Below are 21,454 nucleotides of genomic sequence, written 5' to 3'. Positions count from 1 at the left end.
AAACACTTTCAAGTAAGCTGTCAATCACAGAAAAGTGTATGACAGCGTCTTTCTGACTTTGTTTGACTTTGGTTGACCAGATCTTTTAAGATCAACTGGCAAAATATCTAACAAAACAAAATGGGACATGACAAGTCATTTAGAAACCTGATAGTTCATGTTCGATGATGTTCAGACTAACTTGCCCATCTTTTTTCAAACAAAAAAACAATGACGGTCGATTTCAAGACGAAGTTGACATATTGAAATAGTTTCTTTTGTCCAACCAGCAAAGAAACTGAGTTTACTGTCACAGATGACTAAGAACATAGCAATATATGAGAACCTGCAACTGATTTATTTGTGGCATTTTTGTTTAAGTAATCATCAAATTGCTGTGGATTGAATCAGCTAATCATTTCAGCTCTACTAATGGCTAATTTATCTTTATCCCAACTTTAAAAAAAAAACCCAGCCATTTGTGGAAACATACAGCATGTTACATGTATAAAAGTCAAGCTAAAAATACATCAGTTATAATAGATGAGAATAACTTACTTGTAATGTAATTTGTCGTTCAGGCTTTGTTTTCTAACTAAATACAGCATGGAAAAGACAGATGTGACGCTAACAAACAGACACACATTACTGCCTGTCAACTGAATTTGCAGAGGCAATGATACCAGTAACCTGGTTGCTTTAGACCACCATCAGTCCATCCACCCGGTCTGACAATACCAGGCATTAACATGTCTGTGTAATCTGGTTTTTCCATTCAGTCATATGCGACTGGAGACTGGAGATGGCCTCAGTGTATTTAGCCTTGGCAGTTAGATGCTGCAGATGCCTCAATAACAGCAGCAGTCTTTAGAATAAAAATTGATGGAGCTTTAAATACTCCAGTGGTGCCAGGGGGGGGGGCACATGATATAGGCCACATACTCAGTGGAATATAGGCCATGCGGAGGAAAGTGAGTAGGATACTTTACGAGCTAAATTAAACAGACAACTGTTACAGGCAGGGCTCTTGCTGCCTATTTTAGCTCCTCCTTGGAGACTCTGCTCAGGCTACAGCGCTGCACAATACCACTCATGACCACAAATGGAAGTGGCTCTTGGCATGATTTCAAGACTCACGTGTGCAGTGTGACGGCGGCTGCTGCAGCATATGACGACGGATGAATGTAAACATGCCATGAGCTGTGATCAAGGAAGAAGTGCAGAACATCTAACAGAGGAATACATGTTTACTAAGACGGGCAATAAATCAAGGCCGAGTGAGCAGTAAAAGCCGTCTGACAAGCACATCGCATGTGACACAGTGAATAATGAATGTTTTATAGATTAAAGTAAGATATACTGTATATCTCAAAGTGATGCTGGCATTACACCTGTTGCACTTAAAATCTATAGACACTGATGTGCTTCAATATGTGGCATAGATAAACAAAACAACATGATCTGAATACTGGTGTCACTTTGTCTTTTGTTTTTCTTATTAATACTTGCACCATGGCTCTGTGGATGGCATGTATAGTACATACAGTACAGTATAACTTACTCTATGAATGCTACTATTATTGTACCCACATGTAAGGTACTGTTTGGTAGTGTAGTGTAAAAATATGTCTGCATGTAAAAAGTGTTCCTCATAACACTTTTCACCGTTCCAGTTTTAATCCATGATGACAAATGTAATAACTGAGGCGTTCACTTGCACATGAATAATACTGCAAACCTTCAAACTATTTCACTACAAGTGCTCTGGCTTCTACAATAAGAAGAGACAACTCCTCATGCCAGGGCAAAATTACTTAATACAACACATACAACGGAAGAATTTCCGCTGAAAGTTGGTGGTTTTCTTGTTAAATGACTCATTTCCATCTCGTGCACTGCACCTCTGGTCTAATCTGAGCCCCGATCATTCATCAGTCATCACTGTAAAGGAACTGCCCTCCTTCCCTCCCTACAGTGAGGTACAACTGAAGGAAAAGCCTGCACGGAGTTTATTTAGCTAAAAATAACCAAACAAAGTCCATCTGGAGGGCTGGTATGCTGTTAGTTGATGCCAATGAAAACATGTTTAAAATGATCAACGTGAAAGTCTTGCATAATTTCAGAGAGCATTACTCCAGAAAAAAAATGTTCGGATTGAACTATTAGCTCCTGTACTCAGTGCTCTCTGAATACCTCCTGTTATGTCCTTGTGTTCTCAGCTCTACATGATTTACCGAGTGACCGGTCCAGCTTTCTGACTTGATTTCAGATGGGGGAAATCCAGCTCCAGTCCTTGTACATTATGCAGAACAAATACAGCTTTAAGAGTGTGTTATTAAACTTCTCTGTGAACTGAAGTCCTTTAAAAGTTGTTTAATTTATAAAGTCAACAAACGGGGTCGACAGATGGTCAGAGTGGCTACAAACGTGAGAGTGGCTCAGAATAGCTCATGGCCTGCTTCCACCGGCCCTCATGCATCAGGGCTTGAGCAATCAACCCTGACGTGAGGGTTTTCCATCAGCAGCGCCAGCACGCAGCTCCAGTTGACACAACAGCAGCAGCACCCCGCTGTGACGCTATAGCCCCAGTCCTGTGTTTTCACTGTATGTTAAAGCTGAGAGAAGGGTGGGATGGTGGTTTGCAACCCCCCCCCCCCCCCCCCCCTCAAAACACCCATGAGGATGTAGTCGGGCAACCAGCTGGTTTCCATTAGCATTCCTCTTCTGGGGAATGGGAGGACTGGCTCATGCGGGCAGACACATGAGGAGGATAAACGATGCAATCGGTCAAGCGGACTCTCAGTGCGGAGACAGATCACCTCTGATTATGGTGATTCTTCAGCCCCTTGCTCAAGTTTAGGACAAACACGCGCCGTATGATGAGACAGTTATAGGTCGTAATCTTTGTCCCTTTTTACTCTTCATACATATACAAGTCATTCAGCCTGTAAACAGTCTGGCAAGGTTGTAATTTGGGCACCACACCTTCACCATCCTGTGTGGCTTTTCAGCGCCTGGCTGCTCTGGGAATCTCACTTTTGCATTTTGCTGCTGAGCAGGTGGAATTTGTGGATATACATATGGTGAAACAATAATAATTCACGCCGCTGCAGTGGCAACCTCGCCACACTTCACACCTCAGTCAAGCCAATGCAAACAGTTCTGTGTGAAGTCACCTCAAAGACACCTATAGAAATAGCGCATTATTTCTGGAGATAGCTTTAAGAACTACAGCATAGAGACTGGAAACGAGGGGATACATTGTTATGTGCTACTTTTCCCTCTGCGCATGCGCAAATGTTGAGTATGTTCTGAGTCAGGAAGTGCGGTGTCAGTCTTTGTTGTTGTCGTGCACGAGTTGGAAGTAAAGTCATGAAAACGTACAGTTGTCGTCGGAGTTATTGAACTAACAACATCTAGGCTGGCTTCTCTCAGTGATAAATAATACACCTGCATAAAACTGCCATGTCTCTAATTTACACATTACTTCTAGTTCAGTCAAGACAACTTGAAGAACTATTTTATACATATGCAGTTTGGACAGAGCTAGACGAGCTATTACCTTTGTTTCAAGTCTTGACTAGACTTAGCCACTGTTTCAGTTTCAATATATAAATGAAAGAAAATAAATATATTTACCAAAAAACACAGTGTAATTATCTACCAACATTAGGACCTCCACCAACCAACAGATCTGTGAAGTATGTCTCATCGTGAGGTTAACATCTGGCCTGATGGATGGCTCTTAAAGCGAAAGAGTGTTTATCTCACAGCTGGAGAGATGCTTCAGATATGAGCAGCTACAAGCTACAGCTGACTGATAATTCACCCGCCCACCCACAAACTCAGGGAGTTTGGTTCAATGTTGAAATGTCTGTCCGCTTTACTTTGGGTCGAAGAAAACACCATTTTGCATGACTTACCCTCCTGTTAATGTTCTGTGTGTTTAAACTTGGACAAAGAGAAGTGAAGATTAAAGTTGCGATGAACTCACACAAAACCATCCAGTTTCAGTGCAGAGCCTGGATAAACACACACCACACCAGACTGGACTGAATAACCCTTGATAACTGTGATGTGTGTCTTGTGATATATAAAGGTGCTTATTGCCGTGACGCCTCCCGTGTGACACGCCCTCATTAAAGTGTGACTGGCTACTGGCCACTGTGACTGCCCCCCCCTTTCTTAGTCAGCAGCTCAGCCTCCCACGGTGAAAGTGCCTGGAGTGCGCCGTTTAGGACTCCAGTGAAATTTACAGGCCTCCAGCGGGCCCCTGTATTAGGAGGTGAAACACGGAGGGTGCCCTCGGGATAAGGACCCTCACCGTGGCTACTCTACTAAATCACAGAACAACACAATACAGGGACTGTGTGTGATGACAAAGGCGGACTCTGTTTCCTGTTCCTGTCACTTTCTGCAGACGCTCACTTGAGCAGCAGGGCTTCACGAACCATCAAGCGCCTGACTGTTACCTTTAACCTGACCCAGCTGGGGGACACAAATAGCTTCCCAGCAGACGCCCGCTGATCCGTAGCCTTCAGCTACAGCAGCCGCTGCTCTCACATCGCTGTGACGGCCCCTGTTTTATCTTGACATTTTTATTTTGCTCTTGCTTTGATCTGTTTTAAATGGAAATATAGAGACTCTGGTGCTCAAACCAAAAACTACATAAATAAATGAAGAAAGGAAACAGGCCATATAAAGCAAATAAGTCATATCTCAAATCAGCAGTGCAGGGTAGAGTGCTCAGGGTCATGGGAAAGCAACTGGGAGAGCAGCTGAGGACATGAGCAGCACAACACAAGATGCAGCAGCAGTTAGGCCCAGACGATGCAAACTTACCTTGACGTAGGCAGTGTAGCGTTGGCACTCTTCCCTGTTGATGTCCAGGCTGAGCTGCTGGCTCATCTGGCTGATCTGAGAGCCGCCCTGAATGAAGTAAACCCGTGATGGCTGGCTCTTCTGTCTCTTATCCACATCGGCTGTCAAGTTGTACAGCAACTCTAAGAGGAGACAAACATTGTAGACTAAGACATAACATCCACTGACAGAGGTGGTTCATTCAGTGAAGACGATCTCGGAAACACTCTGAGGGTTTGTTTTTCTGAAAACATGGGAAAAAATAAATGATCTCTTATTGCAGTCAGATTAATGTGAATCAGAGGAAAGATGACATGGTTTTGGTCAAATCATCTGATATATAAGAGCCCTTTGTTCTTGCATCATAAAATCACTAGATTTAGATAAGAATTGGAAGATTTTGATTTTGTCTAATCGTGAATAGGTGATACATCTTAATACTATGACGTGAATAAGAGCTCTGTTGTATAAGCCATTTTTATTAATGTTCCCTCATGCTGGACTGAATTTAGGCATAAAAATAGGCTTTTTGTGCTGATATTTCTGTAGCTTAAGGTGAGCACACCGGGATTAACTTAAAAAAGGAAATTAATTTTCCAGCTGCTGGGGCAGAACTAGTATTGCTGTGAAAGAAAACATCTCAAGGAGAACATTCCTGCTGGTCCCACCCCTGGCTCTAGTGACACTGAGACACTTCCAATCTATTTTGAATTGAGAAATCATAAGCATGAAGTCAAACATTACCAATGTTTCCGAGAAAGCCATATATGGGCCTCTGGCCATTTAAAACCCATTCCTCTGAATGAATCAGCCTCAGTTTGTAGTAATTGCTTCAAGAGGGTGTCATACTGGTAAAACAGTGGGAGGGGTGGCAAACACACCCCAGTCGGACCAAAACCTACTGTTTTCCTCCGTCCAACAGAGGGAACGCCATGAGCTCACTCCAGAGGAGGCAAAGGAAGGTTTCATTACAGGAGTCACCAAACACATGGTGCTGCATTTTCCATGGTGTTCGCCAGACGGCTAAACAGAGAAGCTTTATTCCTACGAGCCAGGATGTAGTCATTATGTAACTACAGGGCTCCTGCTCCCCTGGGGTGGGGGCACGAATGACCCCACCCAAACACTGAAACAGGACTGCACCTCAGCTCTCAACAGGCACCGCACCCAAGTGGCAGTTAACGAAGACTGAAGGGTAAAGCTTCGGCCCTGAGCAGCACTGACAGTCAGCCGCGGGCCAAAAGGCTAACCACACTGGCCGTCTCCAAGCATGGGGAGAATTGCTCAGCACGATCATGTTTACACATTTTCCTCAATGAAAAGACCACTGAAAGTTCAAGGAGAATGAATTTCACTTCCTCATAATATGTAATGTATCTGCGAGGGTTCGATGGTGTAAAACGCCTGCTGAGATTGATTGTTTTTGAGATGCACTTTCAGAAAGACTCAAGAAACTCTATTACTCACTCACTGCTCGGCCGCTGGTTGCAAACAAATAGTTTTGTTTTTTCATTTTTAAAAATACGAGATACAAATGTTAATTCAGAGATAGTGTAGGTGTTGCTAGCCAAGCTAAAACTTTCCTTAGCCCCAGTTCTTACGCTAACATAATTATCCTAGTTAGCACATAAGTTTTATCAATCTTCTAACTCACTGCAGGTAAATTAAGAAACACATTTCTCAATATATTAAAGATTATTCATTTTATCACAGCTAAAATATGATTAAAGGATATTCAACGCTGTGGTAAGCAGGTTTTTCATCTCTTCTCCACTTGCTTAGTCTACGTATAAGTGGTGTGGAGATCTATTTTTGTTTCCAAGGTAGTTAGAAATCAGACAACTTTCGTGAGGTTTCTTTAGCCGAGGGTGGTGTATTGTCCTCACCAATCTGTCCAGGCAGCTGTCTTCCTCGGAAGCGCATGCAGACGGTGGCGTTGAAGCAGTTCAGGTTGTGGTTTCCCTCGTGGCACTGAGGCACAGTGATGTTGATGGAGACAGGCAGGAAGATGGAGACATCCACTGTGATGACAGGCCGGGTCCTACACCCACATCACCCAGGGGGGAAGAGATCGGGGGAAGAGATTAAAACAACACAGATGAAGAGAGAAAAAAACACAAATGATGCTGTGTCACAGATTGATCTCATCACTACTAACCTCAGCAACACCACACTGTTTGCCATGAAAGCTCCGACAGTGACATCTGCAACAAAAACATACAGTAAGCATGATTGATTGATTGATTGAAAAAGCCATGAGGAAGATATGAAATCAACGCAACATCCATTCACAGCACTCTGTGCACCTGCAAACAATGCATAGAGGTCTTTAGCTGTTATTCTGACTGAGTATGAATGTCAGCTGAGGAATGCAGTAAACAAGATGCCTCAATCACGAGTGTGAAACTCTGCTATTGCAAGAGAACAAGAGCCAAACCAAACACATTCAATAATCTCAGCCTTTTTCCTTCTGGTTGAGTTTTGATTTCATGTTCCTGTACCTGTGTAACCGTTGCCATCCATGTCCACGTTGCCGGAGATTGACTGGCCAAACATCTGCAGGCCAGGGTTTACGCTGCGTCCAGACAGTTTCTGTAACAGATGATACCAGCCTTCAAATAACATGTGAGCCAGCCCCACGTGGAAAAAGAGCACATTGTGTAATTTGTTTTTGCTCTGTTTGTTTTTCATAGACGAATAATCTTTGCTTTTACAGACTTGCAGTAAAAACTACATTTGGGAAGCTTGGCTTGGCATTAAGATGTGTGTACTGTGTACAGGGGGAAACAGCTAGCACAGCAAACTCCAGAGCTCCAACACACACCTCTAACTTCTTGTTTGTTTAATCCGGACACAAGCAAGTGAGCATCGTTTCACTACAACTTTGATGTTCCTTTGCATAATATTAAAAAAAAAAGGACAACAACAGGAGCCGTCTTACCATGGAGTATTTGCTGATGATCCCACTGGCATCTCCGTGGTAGATATAAACAGCTCCTCCATAGTCGTCTTCTTTAGGTGCCCCTATGGCTACATCTGAAGAAACAAATTGAGGACAAAAAGTGTTTCTATGTAAAAGGTGGAATGGGGATGAATGAGCACATTAACGGCTGCGTGTGTTTGTGAATGTGTACAAAAGGTTTTATTAACCCTCTGTTTACTTTCAGCTTGGCCAGGGCACGGGAAACAAGCTGTTACAGTAAGACTCTTAATAGACAATTAAGCGTTGTTAGTGGCCATAAAAACGTGTGCGACCTCTGAGAAAGTGGAAACAAGACTATAAAGTGCTGGCAAGAGCACTGAAACAACATCTCCTTATGCCATTTCCACACAAAGTCCGTATATAAACTCTCCTTTTATAAACCAAAACACTTCTGCGCCATGTGGTGCAGCATACTGTACAAAAGCAGAAATGTTTTTTTTTTTGTAAATATCCCACAATGATTAACTCATTATGTAAAAGTTAAATTAAACAAGTCTCTTGTTCTTGGTGAACCCAAATGTGTATTATGATTTCTGCAGTAGTTTCAAATGAAATGGTAGCAGCTAAGTTGTAAATAACACTGTCAGTCAGCGAGCGAGTCTGGCTCTTTCGACGCTCCGCGAGACGAGTTATGGGACGGATGAGTTATACTTCCCAGCTGCCATCTTTTCTCTCCACTCACACACACGTACTCCGTGCCAGGCTGCAAGCCTCGAGGCGTATCTCACACAGAGATGAAACCAGGCGGCAGCTCCCGGCCTCCAGTGTGAGACAGACGCCAAATCCAACCGGCAGAGGAACAGACAGCGCAAAATGTATGTCTCTGTGCGAGGATAATTTGGTTTGAGCCTGGCTGAATCTGTGCACAGAGGGGCAAGAGAGGGCGATATTTTTCTGCCGCTCACCGAGGGAGGAATCGAAACAAACGTCTGTGAAAGTGACGGGGTTTTTGTTGCATCTACTGAGCAGCTCAACCAGCCAACGTTTGCTTGTGTTCCCTGAGGTGAAAGATATAAACTGTGCGACTTTATTACCCATCGGATGACAGGGGAAATGGCTTTGTTGCGTGACTCTGGAACAATACAATTGAGCATTGTTTGCAAAGTTTTTCAGGAGTTGCCTGGATTATGGGGTCATGGACCACTGGAGGGCCGTTAAAAGCCTTCTGCATCTAAAGCACAGACACCAACTTTGTTCTGCCATCTCACCAGTGGCAAGTAAGACTTCCATCCCCACAGCTACTCAGGAACAACACCAGCTGTTTTCATGTAAGGCCTGTTTTGAAAGTTCTCCGGAGCATTTGAGGAGAAACTGGTATCTGAGACCAACAAGATTAATGTGTTTTTTATTGCAGTAATTTATTCAGAAAGAAACACTCTGCTCTCAATTGAAAGAACGTCAATCTAGAAACATGGCCAGCACTAATAACACAAGATTTGTGTTAAATTGACTAAAACATGTTAACTCTCCTTTGAGTCGGTGGTTCCCATTAAATCTTTTGCCCCCATTAACTTGTTTTCTTTTAAACATTTTTCAGGTATATGTCAGAAGTCAACCTGAAACTATACTAAAACTATACTAAAGTACAGTCCCAGCCCACAAGAAGGGAGTCACTGTTTCTCAGTTTCTTCTCATTTGCAAAATAGAGAAGGTGCACTGTCTCTGTTACAACTTTGTAACATATGAAATACTTAAAATAATGTGCAGCATACAGTAATAGATTTACAATAGACAGAATGACAGTGCAATAAAACTTGAAAACATGCTCTTAAAATAGTGTAAAAACAGGAAGTTTTTCAGAAGCAGGGTGTTTCTAAGAAGTACAGGGTGTTACTTTGAACTAACCTTGGTAACCATCGTCGTCTATGTCTCCAATCGCAGCAATGCATTCTCCAAAGTGTGCATTGAAAGCACTGTCACCAGTCAAAACACCAGCGTCCTCCATTACCCCCTACAAAACAGCAGCAGGCAAGAGCTAAACACAGAGCTTGGAAAAGAAAGGTCCTAAAATTTAGAGCTCCAGTGAAATTACTGCAGCTTTTCTCTGCTAAATTGATTTGGAAGTTGTAAGCTGGCTTTTATTCAAACAACTTAACAAAACAGGCAGTCAAGTTTTCTCACAATTATTCATAAATATAAAACAAACAAGCTGAAGCTCTATTCTCGCTCAGTTACATAATGTCACGATGCTTCGCTGTTTTATTCTAGGAAACATGATAACGGTCAGGAATAAATCCAACATGAGCAAAGCACTGTGGACAATAACGGGACAAAAAAAACGTGCAGGTCAAACCATCAGAGAGAATGTAGTAAATAAAAGTGTGTGTTACGGTATTGCGTTCCCACTGACCCACAGATCCCACTCACATTGCCTTTGCTGAGGTACACAGACACCTGGCCCTCATCCCGGTGCTGGCTGTGCATGGGTGCCCCCACCAGCAGGTCCGACAGGCCGTCCTGGTTCAGATCAACTGCACACAATGAGGAGCCAAAGTAAGAGCCCATCTGGAACCAAGCCGAGCCACAGAGCAATGGGTCAGATCACAGACACTTCTCCTTCAGTTCATACAATTGACATACGCTCTGACTGGATTCATTTCCCCCTTTATAGCTGGAGAGATATTAAAGGAATATTTACACAACTTATAACTTAAAGCTACCCCGGCTCCCCCTTTACTTACTCGGCATGAAAAGCCTTAGCTACTTCACCGGCTTTAGTTTCTGACAAGTGCGCTCTGTCTTTAAATCACTGTTACAGTCTAAACACTTGAAGCAGACGTAAACAGAGCAGCTCCGACAACAAAGCAATTAGAGCAGCGTGTCTGCAACGCATCTAAAGAGTTGACACACAATACCCGGGGCAGTTGAGGTTAAAAAAATGTTGTTGTACTCTTCCTGATGAATCTAATATATGCTACATAATGATTTAAAAGAGACCACATCTGAGCTCATACCATTTTCCCTGAGGCTTGAAAACTCTTCACCAAAGACACCCCGTCGATCTTGAAAATGTAAACCTGTGCAGGAGGAAACACAAAAATCAGTGGAGCAAGCAACACAAGAGGCAGCAGCAGGCGATACAACAAAAGATCCAAGTCCTTACTTTTCCACTGCCCTTGTGCTGAGGCGCTCCTGCAGCTATGTCTATTACATTAGGAGAGGAGAAGTGTCCTGCAGTCACAGCGTAGCCTGGAGACACAGACAATAAATAATCAGCCACAGCTCCTCTGTAATGATATATGTCACATTCAACGGTAAACGGACGCTTACCGAGGTAGCCGTATCTGTGGGAGTCCACGTCTTCTTTGTTCAGGCTGTAGAAAGAGTTGGAGGTCATGTTGTACACCTTGACTGTCCCAGTCCAATAGTAAGACCCCGGTGCACCCATCACCACCAGCTCCTGAAAATGACAACCCCCACCCCCACCACAGGCATTTAGATAACTCTGACTGTGATCCACCTTTGATCAGCAGCAGTCGCCTGCTGAGGAGAGGAAGAGGAAGAAGAAAAAAGGCGCTCCTGGGTGAACGTCTGGTTAACCAACGGCCACAGACTGGTGTGTGCTATCTGATCTTAACCACATATCCAGATGGCACGCCGGCCGAGGCTTTGATGTGATGAGGAATTCAGAGCTTGAGCAAAATTGACAGCCGTAAAGTGAGTCGTTAACAGATTTTTTGTTGTGATGCTCCGTGGCTATTAACAGAACAAGACAGTGACCAATGACCATTCAGATCCTCTGTTTAGACGACAATAAAAGATGTCGTGCTCTTCCTTCCGCAGACTCGGGGGGCCTCTGTCACACTGTGTGGCCGCCATGCGACACACAAACAAACTGAACAACACGGCGATGACCTTACTCAGCAGTATACATTCCCTGCGCTGTGGTGTCAAACATCTGGGCACCACCAGGCGTGTGGACCGCGGTTCAGACAAGGATAAGGTTTAACAGTTGGATGGCTTTTCTTTAAATTCCTCACATTTTTTCAAGGGGGGACTGGTGGTTCAAACGCTTTAACAGATCAACAGTGACGTCCTGAGCCCGTGAAAAAAGTGAGTTTGGTGATTTCGCTTTGGGTCTAAAACAGTAGGTTCATTGTGTGATCTCCCATAATCACAATATTTTCTTTCCTAGAGGCAAAAGTCAAATTTTAAGAGGTTCTACACCCCCGCAGAACCTTACAGCTTAAATATTGTGCTTTTTCACTGAGTTTACGTTATAATAATGAAACTAATTCCTATAACATGACAGTCGCACTGCTCTACACCTGAGTGTTTTAAAGAGCCATGGAGAAGATTTTCAAAGCCTGTTTGATACACATCAAATACTCTGTATTGAGTGCTCAGCAGGTACAGCATGATCATGTGAAATGATCCCATGTTAGTATCTGTCACAGGGAAATCAGTTTTAAGAGCGAAGCCATGTGAGCAACATGTACACACTGCTGAATCTTTGTTCATCCGACCGAATGACGAGTTTAGATCTGCGATAAACAGTTATTTTACTTATCAGCTGTTCTTTTTCATTATAAATTTCACATCAATAACTTGTTGAATGGACATTTAAAAGGTCCTGACCTGCTCAGACCTTCATTATAAACCATTTAGCTAGCGGAATATTAAGTAAAATGTTATCACAAGTCTGCTTATCTGTTTCTCTATTAATAATTCAATCTATTAAATGTCAGAAAACAGTGAGGAATTTCTCATTCTTTCCCCAAACACAGATGGCTTGTTTTTTTTAAATGGTCCAAACTCAAAGATCTTTAATTTACAATGACACAAAACAGGAAAAACAATTAATTAAACTGAATTAAATGATTTTAACTTAACAAAAATGTGTTATCTCCTATTTGATTAGGTGTTTGTGCTTCAGAAAAGGACCAGGTCAACTTAAAGCTAACAATTATATAGTTATTCAGTATAGGTAAAATAAAAAAAATAAAAAATAAATAAAAAAACGAATTACAGTCGTCTTTTCACCATTGAGAATGTTCTCGCCCTCAGGACACAGCCGTGCTCTCTGGACACTTACAGTCTACTGTACTTTACTGTATGTCCCAAATTAAGCGTAACTGTAATCTGAGACTTGAAAAGGGCCTTTGCAGAACAGGCTGCTCATGGACAGCATCAGGAAAGAATTATATTACTAACAAAATGTCTAAACTGATCAAATATACATTTTTCAAATTTTAATTTATTCCTCATATGCACATTTTTTCCCTGTCAAACTATATTTGCACCAAAATGCTTGTAGAAGTTAAATCTATTTGACCTCGCTCTCACCACTCACAGTAACTTCATCTCCCTGGACTAAAAGCTGTTTGGAAGATACAATAAGATGGTTCGGTGGTTCAGACTGATGCCACACGTGAATACAAAAACAGACGTGAAAAGGAAGCCCGTATTTTCTCAAGCGCTTTATCTCGTGGCACCACACCAGAGGTCGAGCGAGGCCGCGGCAGCCTTTCCTCACAGAGCTGTATCTGCCTATGGAAACATAAGCTAACAGTTATCAGCACTTCGTCACCAGAGTGCTGACCAACATGTGTATCTGACTGTAGAAATCAGATTTTCCACATCATTTGACTTGTTAAACAAACCTCAGCTCAGTGTGTAAGGCCCCTGCTAACTCTCCTCAGAACACTAGAGAGAGGAAGTCAACAAAGACGGAGGGAAAAAAGGTTTCTTTGTAACATCAGACATGTGGTAGTGTTAATGATAATCACACTTCAACTGAGAAAATGAGACTTTTGTGAAGAAAAAAGACAGCAAGGCATCTGAGAAAGACTAATACTTTCTATTTACAGTGTATGTGATGTGAACCCCCCCCCCCCTCCAAAAGTAAATTGTTATTATTTTTGAAGATGTGATCCAACTGCTCCATTTACCAAACAGCAAAGTGATGGATGAGGCTCCATTGATGAGTGTTTGGATGACAACAAACACCAGAGAGAGTATTATGGGGATTAAGAGGATGAGCGGGCAACGTTACTGACCTCCGTAAAAACTCCCGCTATCCCGGCTTGGCACGAGCCGTGCTCTTCCCCATACTTCTGCTTATAGTCTGTAAGAAAAAACAAACCACAAATTATTTCACTGTGTGCTCGGGCCAGCATTTACTGGAGTTTTTCCTGCATTCCATATGGAGCTAGTCAAAGTCACAGTCCCATCCAAGAGGAAAGGGGGCAGAAATCAGACTGAGAAGACCTCTTACTTCGGAGGAGCAGGGGAGGGAAGGAGCGGGGGGAGCAGTGCTCTCAGGTTACAAAAATATTGAGCTTGGATCTGCACAAAATGCACTGTAAATAACGTCCCATGCAAAGTCTGCCTGGCTTCTCTATGACTGCTGGCAACGGGAGTTACGGAAGGAAGTGAAACACTGACCTGGGAGCACAATTAAGGTGTAAAACCTTTGATAAATAGCTCTCTGAGTTACACATCAAAACATATGAGGAATGCATTTGCATGAGTCAGCTCAAAATGTTACACAGAACATTATTATTTCAAATGAGAATCGATTTTTAGTGTTGTAGCGTGTGCACAAAGGAAAACAACCTGCAGAACAGATGGATTTGATTTACTACAATCTAAACAAAATCAGATTTCTCTACCCTGCAAGTAAATCTTTTCTTAGAAACATCTGATTTCTGATAAATGGATTTACAATCTGTCCTCTGACAGAGATGGCTGCCATAATAAGACCTTTGTAATAATGTTTCCCTTTTGTAAAAAGGTGTAGAGGGAATACACCTCCACTGGACAAATGTTCATTTATTTGGCTTAACGAAGCGCATGGCCTTCAGTGGTGGGTGCTGGCTCTTGCCAGAGAACTGGTGTTGGACTGAGGATCTGAGATCACACTTCAAGGCTCTCGTGCTACTCTTCCCCAGTGCCAAAACACCAATCATAAGCTAGAAGCAGATGTGAGTCTGCACACTGCTGGTGCCGGCTACGCAGATCACGTGCCGTGATAAAATGTAACCAGAGAAGATGTAAAACAGACTAAACCAGTGGTTCCTAAACTAGGGGTCTGGACCTATCATGGGGTCCCAAGATGAATCTGTGGTCTCTTGAGACAAGAAATAAATAAGACTTGGCTGTGTTATCATATTAAAATTTCCTAATTTGCTCTAAACCTAAGCACAGCTCAGGCTGAATGCCAGTGAAAGTCATAAACCAAAGAACTGGGCAAATTACAGGTTTGGCCTCATGATGAAAACTTAAGGCATCAGCAATGTGATTAGAGTTCATGCTGAGGAAAACATGAGTTCATCCTATCGTTGTTCTACTTCTCAAATGTCAATGTCTCATAGTGACACAGGAGGAAAAGTCCAGGCATCACCAGGATCATTAGGTCTTTTTCTTGGGGATCCTCAATATTTGTATCAAATATGCTGCCGATGTGGCAAATCATACTTTATTTCCCTAAAATCATGTTCATGTTTTCTTTTATAAATTATTTTTTTCTTTGATCCTTTGATGATCAGTGGGAAACAATTAGACTCCTAAGAGCTCAAATGAAGGTCATGACCTGTGTCTCCTCTCTCTTCAATTGTCTGTTCCTGTTAGTTCTGGATAAAATGAAGGAAAACCCTGATTAACTTTGGGCTGTACCTTCATAACAAGGGATGAGCGGCTTGGTCCTGCCCTGAAGTGTTGGAGGGATGATGGAGCAGTATCCGTGCGGGAGAATGTGCTCTGAGTCGTAGTAGACGTTTTTCCAGCGGTGAGCACAAGCCTGGGAAAAGAGGAGCGACAAACAAAATTCAGACACAGGCTCATTCCATAAACACAAATATTTCAGACTGCAGACGGAGTGTGTGTGTGTGTGTGTGTGTGTGTGTGTGTGTGTGTGTGTGTGTGTTGCTCGAGCCCCCTCCTCGCCTGGCTGGAGTCAGTGCGTCTCTGTGGCTGTCAGAGCGTCAATGAGAGGAGTGGGGTGGTGGTGGTGATTAAAGTCTATCCATAACCCTGACCATAACAGCCACGGTCTGTGGTGGTGTGACTATCTCAGCTGCAGCCTGAGATTTGTGTTTCCCAAGCAGCATTTAACGCGCAGTGAGACAATCCTCACATGGACGTTTTGTGTTTTAATAGTTTTCATTTCAAAACAGCTCCCCCAGGCTCTGGAGTCAAGAGTTCAGATCGCGAAAAAACAAAACGTGGGTAAAAAGAAAGAAAATACTGGAAAGAGAACAAATTCTGACTTTAATGTGCCGCTACTGAAACAGGGAGTACAATTTCTTCATCTGACAGGGAATAATTCTAAAAACAATATTTTTTTGGTGTATTTTTCAAAATAAAACCAAAGCAAAGAGGATAATATGGACTAGATTTCAAACTCTGCACACATCAGGCCATATACATACTGTATGTGTAAATGTGGTAATGATTTAGGACCCCGGGGGGATGGTAGTGGGGCTCCTGTGGCTCTGGGGACAGTTTTGGACGCCACTGCGCAGACAAAGTTCACTTCATTTCCCCCTGCACTGCTTCACTCCCCCCAACGCTGTCTCCCTCCCACGTGCACACACACACAGAGCCTCACACACACACATACAGTACACAGCCAATCTAAATGAATATAAGAGTTGCAGATTGTGACTGTCTGGAAGCAAAGTTCTGCATTGAGAAACAAAGCACCGCCTGCCAACAGTCGTAGCAATACCAGCATGAACTCTCGCTCTTATGCAGAATCAGATGAAAAAAACAAAACAAAACAAGATCAATCAGCTGATATAAACATAGCAAAAGAAGTTCTGTCAAAGCAGCGATGGAGGTTTTTATGGTTGCCGTGTGGTGCTGTTGTCATGATGAAGAGCTCGCTGGTCACAAACAAGGCCCTTCACTCAAAGCACAGATGAAATCACCACTGCACACATCTGCCAAGCAGCCGTTCTCTCTCCTCCTGTTGCACAGAAACGTGAGTCCATTCAGATGAGATATAAAAAAAAAAGAAAAAGAAAAAAGAGGCACTGCAACACGTGGCTGTGGAAAGTCACCACCTTTCTTTTATCAGAACCCCCCCCCCTGTCCACCGCCCCCCTGGACAGCAGCTAAGAGCTTGTTGTTAAACAGCTCAAATCCCCAACACTGACAACGCCAAGAGGTTTTCAACTTTTGACGGACTGAGTGACGAGCAGAGCCAAGGGTAACGGTTTGAAAACGGTGCCAGTGAATTCCAACCGAAGTGAAAAAAAAAAAAAAAAGGACCAAAGACAAACACTTTGAAAGGAACAGAGGCAGAGCGAGTAGAGGGGCCAAACAGTTATCTGGACATCTTCACAGGGAGGAATTCTTTTGATTTTCTCTGCACTCCCAGAGGTGGAGGTCAATCAGCAACAGGTATTCAAGCACATTCACACCTGTCATGAACGTTTCAAGAGCTGCTGCCCAGCTCCACCGATCCAGTTCTCCCTCACCGCAGGACGCCGGGGGTTAACGTTTAATGAAGGGCTGCCCTCAGACAGGACCACCGCAGAGGGGCTGAAGCCTACACAAACTCTGCCAGCTGCCCTGTGATCTCTGTGCTAACACCTCAGGGATTAGCACCACTAGTTAGTCTTCTAATTTCTCTAAAACCTGCATCCACTTTTTTTTTTTAACAAATAACAATCTACCCTGTTCCACTGACTCTTCCAGCTCCAAACACGAGGTAAATGTTTCACAGTATTATGTAACCACACAGCAGCTTCCAGATCTTACTGAGTTTAGTATTGAGTCCAGCTTTGGATATGAAAAAAAAAAAAAAAAAAAATCATGACTTAAGTTCAGTTTTTTTTAACGTGCAAGCTTGCAGGCATGTGACACAGAGTGGAAGGAAAAGGGAGGGTTGTAAAAGTCGGGGACCAGCTGTGGTTTAACAGCGCGGTTCATGGTAAGACATTTGTAACAATGATGTTGGTATAATCGGGTCTGTTTTTAGGAGCGTACTGTAGATGGTTCCCATTAAACAATTTGCTGAAGTGGCTGCAGCGCCGTGTCCCTGAACTCACCAGTATCTGGCCGTTGGCTCTGTCCTGGCGGGCCAGACTGACCCCCATCCACTCATCGTTCCGGTCTCCCTGGCACGTCTTCCCACACGACTCCTTCGGCTTGTTTCCTGAGAAACAATGAGAGCAGTTTGTAGACGTTGAGTCATCAGGACGGAGGACGGCTTGGAGCAAGTAACTTGTTACTTGTGAGTCGTTGTCAGCTTTTTGAGTTCTGGTATTTATTATTTACTTGTGCTGAATCTACAAGTTTGTTTTTTGCACAGTTGACAGTAACAAATCCTTTACAGCTCTGTGACAATGGAGTTTTGAATTAGATATCAATACTGATATTTGAGAGTTCAACGAGTGCAGTAACTGGCTGAAGTTCATTTTGTTTTACATAAACACAACACACACAAATATCTTTATCTGGATACCTCATCATTACAACTGAGCAATATTATTTTCTTAATCAACTGATTGATTGTCTTGTTACTAAAACGTCAGAACTGTGTCCATGACAAATTCCAGTCTGATGAAATCTGATCACCAGATGTTATGTTGTGTCCAAAATCTAAAGATGCTCCATTGCAATCGTGTTAAAAGCTGCAGAATCTCTCAATGCAGATGCTAGAACTATTAAATACTTTGGATTTCTCATTAAACAATTACGTATTGATTATCAGTCAACCATTCATGTAATTGACTACATGTTGTAGCTTTAACTGTGACATGAGTGCACAACGCTTAATAGTTGAAAAAAATCTTTGTAATGAAGACACTGCTTCAAACACATCTATCTGCACTCAGTCAATACATATGCTGATATCAATGTATCTGCTATACTATTAGGACCTGATCCAGCTCTAACTGCTGATTACAACATGTAGCTGTGGGTGTTTCTGTGGTGCTGCTGGTTTCTCCAGGATTCAGCTCCTCTGGCTCGTGACTCACTGGTCATCGAGCAGCGAGAGTTGACCGTGGTTATTTGTTGTGGTTTTGGTGACACATTAACAGAGCACAGGGTTAATATTGAAGCCATGCCTGCACCCCAGCCATGCTCAACTTTTTTTTGGCTCACAGGCTTGGAAAATATTAGCAGAAGCATAAATCATATTTATCAAAATATTTACAGACCCCCGCGCACAGACACCCCTCTTGTGTTTGACATGACTCCATATAGCAGGTCCAGAACAAAAGGAACAACTGTCGCACTGTTAAAAGCAGCATAAGGCTGCATTATTCTGATAAAACAAAACAGATGCTTGGGGGAGTTTGTGCAGAGAGTGGACAAGAGAAGCTGCAGGAAAACCCAGCATGTGTGTGTGTGTTGCACCAGATAGTGGACCTCTCTGTGTGATAAGTGTTAATTTCTGAACTGTTGAAGTTTGGAGTGGGTGCAGATGTGCAAGAAGTGTGCGTCATTAAATGCTGTTGTGATGCTGCTGCTGCTGCTGCAGGCTGTGGTGACTGACCTCTGCCCAGGTCCATCTCTGTGCAGCGGCGCTCGGGGTTGCTGTGAACTCGACACTTATATACAGCTCCAGGAGAGTGCACAGAGCTACTGTAGGTAGAGTTTGCCTTCGGAGCCCCTACTATTACCCTGCACAGATGAGAAGAGAGGAGAGGATTGGGACACAGTGGGTGGGTTTCCACCCGCCAAACACTTAATTGTATATTTAATCTGTGCCGCTGCAACCTTTGGATAAAGAAGGGGAAATCTCCTTCCTGCAGAAAAAAGGTACAGCACCAACAGAAATGACTTTTCATGAGCAGTATAACTCATCTGCCTCTTTGATTTACTGGGTGTGGGAGAAAAAAAAGTCTGCAGAGACTTCAACATTTGTTTGAAAAGTACAAATGCATTGCATCACTATTAGAAAATAACATCACTTCCAGGAACAGTTCAAAGTGGGACTCACCAGCGTGTGTTGTCATGATAATGCTCCAGCACAGAATAGCCAAAAAAACTATTGTTTGGTCCGCGGAACACCAGAGGATGTTCTAAGTCTATATTGTAAGAATAAGCCACAGAAATGGAGAGACACACATAGAAAACATTTTGTACTCCCGTTTTCTGTCCCCGAAAAGGAGCCATCCCTTTGCGCATCGTGCGTAATAATGCGTTAAAGTGTCCAGAAAGTAGGGGAAAAAACCCAAAAAACAACAATAAGTAGCGCGTCAGTGGTCAAAGTGTTACAAAGCTATCAGGCAGGTATTTCGTCCTGGACTAGCAGCACATGTAGGCTGTGATGGCATGAGGAGAGGCTGCAGGAGGAAGGGTAACGGTCTGGTAAATAACGGTGCGTCAGCTTCTCTCCATTCTCTGTCAATCTGAGAAAGTTGGAGCTCGCAGGCTCCCTGTGCTGGACATAAATGCTGTCACATAGGTCAAGTGAACCACAGTCAGGCACGAGAGGTACCGGAAGTGAGGAAGGCTTCACCTAAAAAATAAAAGCATCGCCGATGGGTTGTTCCAAAACCCGGTATTTCAAGGCTTTCAGAGCGCAGGGAGGGTTTTAATGTGAAAGATGAAACCGGAACGTGTTTTTTCCACTGTGGGACTCGGTCACGGAAAGGAGCGAATGCTTTGGAGGCGCAAAGCATCACATTTCAGCCGTGGGCTTTAGGGGCTCAGCTCACTTAAAGACTGAGAAACGAGGGTGGGCGCTGCTGCCACCTAACGTTTTCCACCCTCAGTGAGCGCCTTATTAACATTTTAAAAGAAAACTTTAATTTTATTGAACTGAATTCTCTAATATTCTGAATTGAAAGCATAAACGGGGCCCAAGGCACAGTTCAATGTCAAAGAGCAGCAGGTAAACAATGATATGAGAACACTTTTTTTCATGAGGAGGCTTTTGCTGAAACCTCTTTAGAGCCATGACAAAATTAATCTTTTACATTTAAAGAAAAGAGGCTACGATTGAAGGAGAGCCTAAAGAAATAAGCTTTTCTCTGTTTTAAAAACACTGGTGTTGGGGTCATAACCCTTCAGTGTGGCAGACATTCTTATCCAAGTGCATGTGCATACGGTAATTATTTTAAACTTATCCATTATCATTAGTACCTACATCAATTTCATGATACAGTATGTTGTACAGTCTGTATTTGTCTTTTCAATCTGTATTTTTTTTCAGTTTTGTGTCAACTTCTGTGAAAACATATTTAATCAAGTTTGTTCTGATCACCATTAAATGAGGGCACTTATGGTCATATCCATGCTTACCGTATGAGCCTTTTATATATAATATTTATAATTATATAGATTATAGAAAAAAGGTCAAACCTTTGTTTGTTGTTGTGTCTGCATTCCAGGAGTCTATTTAAACAGGAACAAGACAGTGTGAAAACAGCTGATGAGATAAGAGATTGGATTTAGCATTAAAGACACTGTAAGATAATAAGGATACAGCAGTGACAAAAGGTGTTCTGTAAATAAGATTTAATTTGTTAGTCTGAAAATGTATAGCAAGTCATATAGTGCTCTATAGTACATTTTGAATTATCATCGTACAATTTACAGTTTTGTGTTTTGGGGTTTCTATGCCAGTGTCAGTGACAAAATATAAAGCATAGAAAAGCTGTGTTAAACAAACAAGGTCCAGAGGCCAGAGTATCTTAATGTGGTGCAAGTGCACAGTTAAAGGGTCGT

At 42.8% G+C, this 21,454-nt stretch overlaps 1 protein-coding gene across 1 annotated transcript in view; it reads right to left on the bottom strand.

The window, feature by feature from the left end:
- Positions 1 to 20,248, bottom strand: part of itga9 (integrin, alpha 9) — a 49,698-nt gene extending 29,450 nt beyond the window's left edge. Inside the window, exons 1-15 of the mRNA XM_083988039.1 lie at positions 19,722 to 20,248; positions 19,275 to 19,402; positions 17,821 to 17,927; positions 15,440 to 15,563; positions 13,822 to 13,889; positions 11,093 to 11,222; positions 10,926 to 11,011; positions 10,777 to 10,839; positions 10,190 to 10,327; positions 9,668 to 9,773; positions 7,781 to 7,875; positions 7,341 to 7,431; positions 6,998 to 7,043; positions 6,726 to 6,880; positions 4,822 to 4,982 (exon numbers count right to left, since the gene is read on the bottom strand). Coding sequence (XP_083844165.1) covers positions 4,822 to 4,982; positions 6,726 to 6,880; positions 6,998 to 7,043; positions 7,341 to 7,431; positions 7,781 to 7,875; positions 9,668 to 9,773; positions 10,190 to 10,327; positions 10,777 to 10,839; positions 10,926 to 11,011; positions 11,093 to 11,222; positions 13,822 to 13,889; positions 15,440 to 15,563; positions 17,821 to 17,927; positions 19,275 to 19,402; positions 19,722 to 19,909 — 1,686 coding nt within the window. The 5' untranslated portion in view covers positions 19,910 to 20,248. The remainder of the gene's footprint in view (positions 1 to 4,821; positions 4,983 to 6,725; positions 6,881 to 6,997; positions 7,044 to 7,340; positions 7,432 to 7,780; positions 7,876 to 9,667; positions 9,774 to 10,189; positions 10,328 to 10,776; positions 10,840 to 10,925; positions 11,012 to 11,092; positions 11,223 to 13,821; positions 13,890 to 15,439; positions 15,564 to 17,820; positions 17,928 to 19,274; positions 19,403 to 19,721) is intronic.
- Positions 20,249 to 21,454: the final 1,206 nt, after the last annotated feature.

The sequence above is a fragment of the Trachurus trachurus genome (assembly GCF_905171665.1).
Source record: "Trachurus trachurus genome assembly, chromosome: 15".
Lineage (NCBI taxonomy): Eukaryota > Metazoa > Chordata > Actinopteri > Carangiformes > Carangidae > Trachurus > Trachurus trachurus.
The sequence above is the reverse complement of the archived record's forward strand: the minus strand, read 5'-3'. Positions and strand labels throughout refer to the sequence as shown.